Genomic DNA, 10,265 nt, shown 5'->3' with positions numbered 1-10,265 from the left:
ACATTGGATGGATAATAACATCATTATTGTTTTATTGTATTGATAAATAGGGACAAACCCCTGGAACAATTCCACATTTCTGAGGCCTGCTAATGCTCTTTTATCCAGGCCTTGTTTGTTTAAGACACATCAGGCACCTTTTTGCTTGTGAACACATTCTTTGTGTCCAGTTAAATCTCTCTCTCTCTTTCTCCCTCTTTCTCTCTCCCTCTTTCTCCCTCTTTCTCTCTCTCTCTCTTTCTCCTGTTCCAGACACCCCCCCTCCCCCCAGCCTGTAACATGCAGTGGGAGGCGTGAAGAACCTATCAGGAGACTCCTGAAGTCCTGCCCTGCATCTGCGAGTAGAAGCGAGGGACGCCTTAAAGCTGAGGTGGGGGAGGGGGGGACCTGGCAGTCCTGAATCCATGGACCGGAACCCAGGGGGCGAGCAATGAAGACCACCGGCCACAGCCAGCCCTGTCGCAGTCTCGGCCAGATGAGGCGATACAGAGCCGGCACCTACCCCTTCCTCTTCCCCTCCATGATCCGCGGTTTGCCCGTTTCCTCGCTGGAGAGGGTTCAGTTCCAGCAGCACGCTAACGGATATGGCGCCCCCTCCCCCGCTGGTGAGTGCCTCCGCCCTCACGTGTCTGTTCCGGTACTCCATAAAACGCCAACCTGCCATCATCAGCAGCCCGGTCCATTCAGCAAAGCCCTTGTCGCTTCCCAGTCAGTGCAGTGCTTAGCGTGAGCCAGCGTGTGAAATCAGTCATCTGGCATCAGAGCACCAGGGTAGTGAATGAAAACAGTGTTCAAAGACACTCCGGCTGAATGCAGAACATCTGCTGAACGTCATATTTACTCTTAAAAATGAATGAATTTCCCAGACTTTGCTGAGGTTCCCTGAAAACCTCTATTGCACTAAAACTATTAGTTGGATAGCTCAGGTCCTGGAAGTAAAAATGCAGGCCAGAAGTTTTCTTCAACCAACTGGTATAAAGAGTCACAGACAACTAAACTGGTTGGTTGAAATAAAACCGTTGTCTGGATTTTTATCCTTCTGGACCTGAACTATCTACCTCTGACTATAACCAGAACTTGTTATGTAACGGAAAGGTTACCGCAGAGCTCTCGCATTCATCTGTTTTGCAGTCAGAATTGAGAGCTGAGGAGTTTTGAAAGAATCTGAAAGGGATAAGATCTCCAGCCTTGGGCAACGTAGGCGCCCAACCTGAGCCCGCAATCCCGCTGCGCTTTAATGCCACAGGGATTGCGAGTGAGCTTCTCCACGGTCCACGGTGCACCACCTACACTGAAGGATCACTGCTGAGACGAGACTCTGAGGGTCCCCCGGGAGGACAGGGCAGTAACTGTGAGTGTTTTTAGTCAGAGAACTTTAACACAAGATTTCAAGTCCCTCCACAAAAGAGCGCGAGCCAACACGTTATCATTGAACCAGATATTTTGTCCATTTCCTTAACTAATAAACCACGGAAACAGACAGACGGTCCCAGGCCCCAATCTTGCTGCCATAAATCTTCCATGTACTTGTTTTTCAGTACCAAACAGGATAATATTTATCTTACTGCTAATTACAAGTCCAATGTAGGGTTATAATTCACGCAGCGGAGGTGGATTGAGGTTTTATTTCCTCGTTTTCGTGAGGTACTCATTGCTTAAACGGTCATGCTCAGACAGAATGGCTAATGGAGGCGTTATTGATCAGCGAGATGAGGAGGGTCTCCGGGTTTCGACCCGGTTCTGAACCTGCTCTCAAATACTTGTGAGCGTAGGCTGCGCTGGACCCCAGGCCGTCTCCGCCGGAGCCGCGAACCAGCATCCTACCGCGGACGGCACGGCAGCAAGCTCCGCAGTTAAGACAGTGGTAATGAATAATTGATTTTCCATAAGATAAATTATTCAGTAAAAAGCGAACGGCTTCGCAGCTTTAAGTTGCAGCGTGAGAGCAGAACGATGGAGAGCAAGTTAGTCAGACAGGAAGTTTTTTTGTGAGATGGTGACACGCTGACATGCGGGTCAGGGGTCAGGGGTCAGGCCGCCATTACAATCAGCCCCTTATGGGCTTTCCTGGAAAATGCTGTAATAATGGATCTCTGGGGGATCCCATACCTCTGCTCCACTGGGTTAATCCTGAAATAAAACACCTGACAGGTGTGGCTGGGGGAATATACCCCCACCCCCCCCGGCCAAGCCCCACCCCACTCCTGCCTTCCCAGAGGACAAAAAGTTCAACTCACTTTCTCTTCCCTCTGATGTTGAGATAGACGTTTGTCGCCAGCAAATGAAAAGCAACCCATAGAAAACAGGGTCCACACAGCGCCTCCCGGCCCCCGTATGAGAGATGACGACCCACTGCAGGATTCCTGGCTGCAAATTGATTTGTTTCACGCTGTCTGAACTCTTGGATCCACGTGAGGGGTCTGAGGGATGCGAGTTTCCCAATGCTCTGGTCAGCCATGATGTTTCCAGTGAAGGAATTTAAAAGAGACACAAAAACATTTGGCAAAAAGGAAGGTAATGTTCTTAGTACCAGAGGTAGAAAATTCATGTCCAGAAGGTACAAATCCAGACCAGGACTTTGTTTCAACCAACCAGTTAAATACTATGTGGCTGTGACTCTTTATCCTGAACTGGCAGAGCGACTCTTGGTCTGGATTTTTACTTTGTGAACCTGAACTGTCCACCTCTGTCTAGTACATTATAAAATATTGAATTTAAAGCTGTTTCTGAGATGCTTCAGTCAATCAGGAAATTCGTATTGAACAGATGTTTTGCTGTATCTGCGAGATGTTTTTGTTTGACACAGATGTAGCGGCTGGCAGGACTGATGCGAATCCATTGGTGTGGATCCTGGGCGTGACACTCTGTAGGGGATAGATCATTAGATACATAAAAACACACAGAACCAGGAGGAAAAGGTCAAAGGGCAGACTAAAGACAAACCACAGCAAGGGAATGGGCCGAGTGCAAAACCTCCTCTATTAGTGAAAGATGGGCCAAACTTATATAGGTTGGCAATGGCGTATGGTGTCTGCAGGGTCATACCATGTAAGACACAGGGGTGTGAGCACAGTATGGGCGACAAGCAGCAGTGCAGGACTTCACCACAATGAAGTTGATTGGCATTTTCATTGGGAATGATCAGTAATATGCCAGGTACCCGTGGGACTGGACTTCAAAACACAAACTGCTGCCTAGAGTGTATTTCCTCCATCCATCCATCCATCCATCCATCCATCCATCCTCCGCATTTATCCTGTTCAGAGCCTTGGGGGGACCTAGAGTGTTTCCTATGGCCCGTGGCAGGAACATCCTGGACTGGTTACCAGTTAATGTGAGGTTACATCCAAAACATCCCGTCTGTATGCGTCATTGTAATTTTATGGATCTCCATCAAATGCTAACATTTTGACACTTACAGCAGAACTGTCTGCTGATTTTGATATACAGGCAGGACTGGAATCAGGCACATTTTTAGCACCTCCTGAAACATGCCCCCCCCCCCCCCCCCCCCACACACACACACACACACCCCCCTGCCTAGACCCCAGTGCTACATTCATTCTGTCAGAGTCGACCATATGGGCTCCAGCTTTCCTCGCCAATGACGCCCGGCCTCACCGTCAGCCGCCGAGACGTGCTTCATGATCTCTGTCTGTCAGCGTGCTCACCTGCATTTTCCTGCCTGTCAGAGTGTTACCTCTCTGTGACCTTCCGGGATCCGCCGCTGTTGCTTCTTTTTCGGTAAGCTGGTGTTTTCGTCTGGCTTCTGAGAATCCTTCAGCTCTCTGTCTATCAAAAAGCACTTGCAGTGTCAGGGAGATCTTAATGAAGGCGGTAACACAGTTGCTCTTTGCGAAATGGCCGCAGGTACCTGACTATCGGATGCGGTGGAGCCAGTCAGCCAACTAGATAATTAGTTTGCCAATTTGGCGCCCGGCTTCATCAATGATTCATGAACGCGTAAAATAACATGAACGTGGAAATTCAACCCCTAAACTAAAATCCAAGGAAGACAGGTGTAGTCTCTTGTAGTCTGAATGAGGTTTTAGCTATTCAAAATAAAAACATAAATTCAGACATTAGCCGTTTGAGATTATTCTTCATGTCACTTGCATGCGACATTTTTGCTTTCAGGTTTCCTCGGTCAAACAAGCAGGTATCACTTGACTATGAAGGTCAGCTTTGTCTGGACGGTCTAACATCTGGCCAGAGGTGCTTGTTGATGATGTCCCTGTGCTTCCTGTTATTGACTCTGATTTTCCATTCTTATAAAAGGGTCGCATCACGGACCCCACCCTGCCCCCCCGCCAGCTTCCATTACCTCCCCCAGCAAGCTGCTGCTTATCTCAAATTGAGTGCATCAGTCCTTCTAGATTTTTGTCTCCTCAGACATGCTGAGAACATTTGTCTTGTACATGTGCCCGCTGGTGGGCTGCTTTCCCTCTCAGTACTCCCTCTCTTCCGAGGTCATGGATTAAGCTTTTCCCTGCACCTCCTCGTACTTCCATCTGCATCGTGAAATCTGAGGACCTTGCTTGGACTTTTGAGGTCTTCCTGAGTCTGATTTGGCACTTGACTCTGCTGTGACTCTGACTCTGCTTTCTGACTACGGCTATATATTCTGACTCTGTGATTTCAGCCCTCTGCCCCGCGGTCTTTGCCACGCCTTATTCTGCAGCAAACCGAGGAGAAGCACACTTTGACTCTGAGACCTTGTCCAACACAGAATCCCTAATTTGCTTAGGCCAGGAGGAAGCCTGTTCTGAATTTCCTTGTAATGTAGACCATCTGCATGCGGAAGATACAGTAGATCAGGACCTGGGTGTAAGAGAGCGGGTCATCTTACCTCTCATGTATGAAGGGTGTTTATGATGTCTGACTGCAGTGTGCTTACAAATCAATATCTTCTATGCAATTTCTTTGATAGACTTCTTGAAATGTTATATCAGGCCTTCTGAGAGTATGAAACAATTAGATACTGAAAAGTACTGCAAGCAGTTTGAATCAGGGATGCAAACCATTTGAGTGAGTCACATGATGAGTTTGAGTCAGTCAAATGAGCATTTTGAGTCAGTCACATGACCGGACTGAATAGGTCACATGACCAGTTTGAGTCAGTCAAATGAGCATTTTGAGTCAGTCACATGACCGGACTGAATAGGTCACATGACCAGTTTGAGTCAGTCAAATGAGCATTTTGAGTCAGTCACATGACCAGACTGAATAGGCCACATGACCAGTTTGAGTCAGTCACATGTTCATCTGCGAATCAACAGCGCTCAAACTCACACACGTCGTATGGTGTCTCTTCTCTTGCCTCATTTGTCTGTCCTTCCCAGAGCAAAGACTCGGAGACACAGCTCCCACATGGGATGTAAATAACACAAAGCGCTCAAACTGTGGGATTGGAAATGGATGGCGGCGAAGTGCAGCTGTGTGTGAGGAAGGAGCCGTCCCCGGCCCCCTGGGCTCAGTCGCGACCCCGGTGCGCTCAGGCAGCCCATCCGTCTAACGCACTCAGCTGATTTTCCGTGCGGACGGTGAAGTGGCTTTGACGCCGCGTTAACGCACCAGCTAGCTCCTCGGTGGCTGATTGCACGCACCGGCATTCCTCACGCGCCGGAGGAGTTCTGTCCTGCCCACCTACTTCATTTCCGCTCAAAGCTGCTGTCGCCTCCTCACTGGCTTATCATACGCCAGCTGCTAGGTGTAGCTTTCAATGCTGAGATACGGACCCCCCCTTCCCCTCCCCGCATACACAAAAATGGGTGGATAATCACACTGACTAAACAGAACAATGATTTATTTCAACTTCAAGTTGTGTGAATAGTTTTTTGTGACATAATCAGCATTAAATCATTCTCCTTCTTTTCACTCTGTTATTCCTGTCTGTCTGCATACCCTGTAAAGATGACGCTCTACTGGGCAGCTGAACTACATTTTGGAAACAGAGGTCACGCATCTTCTCACTGTTCACCTTGCACAAGGTCACAGGGGGCCTGGACTCGGGGGCCCCAGGCAGCACATGGCTGGGCCGCACGCTGGATGTCATTTTGTCTCCCTGCATGTTTCTGGACTGCAACTCAAGGAAAACATACAACACACATGGCGGAGAGGGGATTCGAACCCACATCCCTGTGTGTACATGCACCAAGGCTACCCTCTGAGCTACTTATGCCGCCAATCTGAGATATAATGCAGAATATAGAATACAGAAGTGAACTAATTCTTACTTTTCATTTTTAAAATAGCCCATAATTCCTAGTTTCACAAAGTGCCTCAATGTCCTTTTCTGCAAACTTTTATTTCCGATTTTAAGGGATTTATTTGCGATACCTTTTAAGAAGGGCACCCCGACCCGGCGTCACAGTGTGCTGTCAGCCATCCCCTGCTTTGGCCTCTGTCTTATTGGCTATATTGCCTCCCACTGGGCTAAACCAGGCAGTGATTGACAGCACACAGGGATCCGCCCACCCCGGGTTCTGCTTCGCGGGAGATGTGTCAGCCTTGGCCATGTGATTATTCCCACACCTGAGATATGTGACCAATTAAACCCAAGCAGCGCTATCATTCAATCAACATCACCCTGAAATGCTCCTCCGGGTCTGAACCTGCAGAAAAGCACCTATGAGATCCATTTTTTTTTTTTTTTTTTTTTTTGCAGAAATGTTTCAGGGCTCAGAACCATTTAATAATAACCTGCTCTGAGAGTGTGTGTAATACAGCAACAGCAGCATGGTGGCGCTGTGGCGCATCTAAGTCACCTGGCGACTGTGAAGCGAATACGACCAAAGCTTTGCACCGCTCCCGTGCCCTGACAGCCTCCCTGTGCTCCCAGGCCGGGGTCGCAGCCTCCCTGAGCTCCCAGGCCGGGGTCGCAGCCTCCCTGAGCTCCCAGGCCGGGGTCGCAGCCTCCCTAAGCTCCCAGGCCGGGGTCGCAGCCTCCCTGAGCTCCCAGGCCGGGGTCGCAGCCTCCCTGAGCTCCCAGGCCGGGGTCGCAGCCTCCCTGAGCGTGTGACTTACTGACAGACGGATCAGGTAAAACATGCAGTTTTCTTCATGCCTACAGCAGCTTGGGTTCTTCCCTTTTCTTTCCGGGCCTCCAAAGTATGAAGCCGAATTTAACTCCTCTAATAGTACCTCGTTTTGAGTAATGCGCGTTGTTTAATTCAGCGCAGCGACAGCTGATTTCATCATTCTGATAAATAACAAACATCGGCATATCACAACATGCCCTGCAGAGTAATAACGGGGAAAAAAAACGCTGAGATCTATAAATCTACGCTCCATACGCCCGCCACTGCCAGTAGCCACAGCGACGTCGCTATGGCAACCATACATAAATCAAGAAAATGGCCTCTTTTGTAAGTTATTTAATGGGCGCAACATGGTCCTTTACAAAAAGGCCGCTCTTCTGTGAATGGGCTTTGAGCGAGAGCCGGCCCTCGCGGGCCGCAGCGTTCCTCGCCTGCCCTGTCACGGCTTGCTTAGCCTGGCCCAGGTCTGATTTATTACCTTCAAAGGGAGGTGGGAGGACAGGGGCGTCCGCGGGCTTGGCCGTGTTTATGCCGAAAGACCCGGCTGTACACAGCAATGGAGGCAGGTCTGTGCATTCAGGGGGGCGGAGACGAGTACGGCTTTGGAGGAGGACCGGGGGTGGGCTTGGTGCTGCAGACAGGCGTGTGGCGACCGGTACAGTGTCTGTGGGATGCCACTTTTATGCAGCTGTAAGCACAGAGAGAAGAAAGCCCGTCAGGATTCAAATGCACGGTGCTCGGTGGCGTAATAAGCAGGGAAAGCAAAATAAAGACATTTAAAGTAATATAATAATGTGTCATAAATGATACTGTGAAAAATAGAAGATCAAAAACATGCAACATAGATGGAATAGAGTGTGAGGTGCATGAATAAGAAGATAAACTCTAATGGCTTGAGGGTAGAAGATCCTTCTGGAGCCGTCCAGCTCTGACTGAGAGAGACCACAAGCACCTTCCTGATTTTCACCACTATGCCCTGTTCTGGTCTGTGTGCTTCTCCTCGGGTTTGCTGCAGAATAAGGCCTGGCAAAGACAGCGGGGCAGAGGGCTTAACTATGCCCTGATAGTTTTGTTTAGTTTTATAGCTGCTGATTTTTTTAATTGACTTGCTGTTCATATGGCTGAATAGTGCGCTGAAGTTCAGTATCACAGGAGACCCCTCCTGGGACTCGAACCAGCAACCTTCAGGCACTTGAGTCTCTTCATGTACTTTGAAATGACAACTTAAAACACAGCAAGAGGCGGAGCCTGAGGGAAAGAGACACCAGCATAGAAAAAAGAACAGAAACCCTGTCGTCCATCGTTTGATCTCTGTGAAGATCTGTGAAATGGTGGGTTTTGACCCCACATCCCTCCGGCCAAACATGGGTCCTCTTTACAAGTCGAGGAATGACTTTCAAGCTGTATGAAAGTGGAGTTTTGAGGTCTGATTCGGCGTATTAGCTTGAGGATTTAGAGGTGAGGCAGTCAGGTTAGGGTGCAGGAGCAGGAACAATCTGTGCTTCTCACCGAAGAGCTATTTACGACATCAAAGGCTAATGTAAGTGTGTAAGTCTGAGGTCACAGTGCTGCACTCAGAGAAATGAGGCAGGAAGGCATTCTGTGTGACACGAGCAGGGCGCCATTTCTGAGACATTCATGAAGGAAAGCATGAAACGCACAGAGGATCACACGCACCCGGTGGGCCACGCTGACATGGGGTCAGCGACACGCGTGTGCATATGTAGATTTACACACACACACGTGCTAAACACTTGCACCGTTTTCTTTATTTTTGTCCTGCGTGCTCCCTGCTGACGCACTCCGCCTCCCTCATCCATGTGCAAAAACGTTTCTTTCCAGGGAACGGTCGAGTTACGCCGCGTCTGCCGGGATCTGTCACGGTGCTGAATGCAGGGGAGGGGGTGACCGGGTGGCCCCCACCATCCGGTCATGGTGAGCAGGGACCCACCCCCCCCGCATACCAACCGTCAGCCATGTGTGCTGGATTCCCTCCACAGCCCCTGGTGGGTGTCTAAAAATCCCTGCGTGCTCTGGGAGTGGGGTGGGGGGGGCATGTCTTACAGAAGCTCATATGTACAACAGAGCATGTTTATCATGGGGGGGTTTTCAGAATGATCTGTTTTTGTGGCAAGACAGAACAAGAGTGTTTATGCAGAGGAAACTGGAGGTAGAAACAAACACGCCTATACACACACACACACACACACACACAGACACACACACACACACAGACACACACACACACACACACACACACACAGACACACACACACACACACACAGACACACACACACACACAGACACACACACACAGACACACACACACACACAGACACACACACACACACACACACACACACACACACACACACAGACACACACACACACACAGACACACACACACAGACACACACACACACACACACACACACACACACAGACACACACACACACACAGACACACACACACAGACACACACACACACACAGACACACACACACACACACACAGACACACACACACACACACACACACAGACACACACACACACACACACACACAGACACACACACACACACACACACACACAGACACACACACACACACACACACACACACACAGACACACACACATACACACACACACACACATACACACACACACACACACACACACTTATTCTCACACACAAGCACAGTCCACATATTCATATCTTTGTGGGGACTCTCCAGTTCTAACCCCGCAATGACGGGAGCCCACCCAGCCCCCACCCCACCCAGCCCCCACCTCACCCAAAGTAACCAAACAAAATACAAACAAATAAAAATATATAATTTGGCATTTTTCGTTTTTTTATTGTGTTCACAGAACTTTGTGGGGGCCTGAAAAATGCCCCCAACAATGTCAAAGTAATTTTTAATCACATTGTGTGGGGGGGGGGGCGCTTATCCAAGATGGCGACTTTGTATAGGTGTCAGGAGACAGTGATCAGAGGACTGAGCCAGCCCACCCCCCCAGGCAGAGAGGGACTGTCATCGCTAAGCACTGTCACTGGGCTTTATTCAATTTAAGGTTGTTCTCAGATAATGGGGGTGGGGGGGGCAAATGAGCAGCAGTCTGACAATAAGGGACTGAGAAAGCGGGAGGGGGGGGTGGGAAAAAGAGAAAAAGAGAGAGAGGGCTGGGTGTGCCAGAGGGACGTGGGGTGGGGGTGGGGGG

At 49.4% G+C, this 10,265-nt stretch overlaps 1 protein-coding gene across 1 annotated transcript in view; it reads left to right on the top strand.

Annotated features, from left to right (window-relative positions):
• Positions 1-260: 260 nt before the first annotated feature.
• Positions 261-10,265, top strand: part of LOC125718774 (retinoic acid receptor beta-like) — a 52,631-nt gene continuing 42,626 nt past the window's right edge. The window contains exon 1 of the mRNA XM_048992840.1: positions 261-605. Coding sequence (XP_048848797.1) covers positions 431-605 — 175 coding nt within the window. The 5' untranslated portion in view covers positions 261-430. The remainder of the gene's footprint in view (positions 606-10,265) is intronic.

Source organism: Brienomyrus brachyistius, chromosome 23 (genome assembly GCF_023856365.1).
Source record: "Brienomyrus brachyistius isolate T26 chromosome 23, BBRACH_0.4, whole genome shotgun sequence".
In the NCBI taxonomy this organism is placed as follows: domain Eukaryota; kingdom Metazoa; phylum Chordata; class Actinopteri; order Osteoglossiformes; family Mormyridae; genus Brienomyrus; species Brienomyrus brachyistius.
Note: the sequence above shows the minus strand (reverse complement) of the source record. Positions and strands in the feature narration are given on the sequence as shown.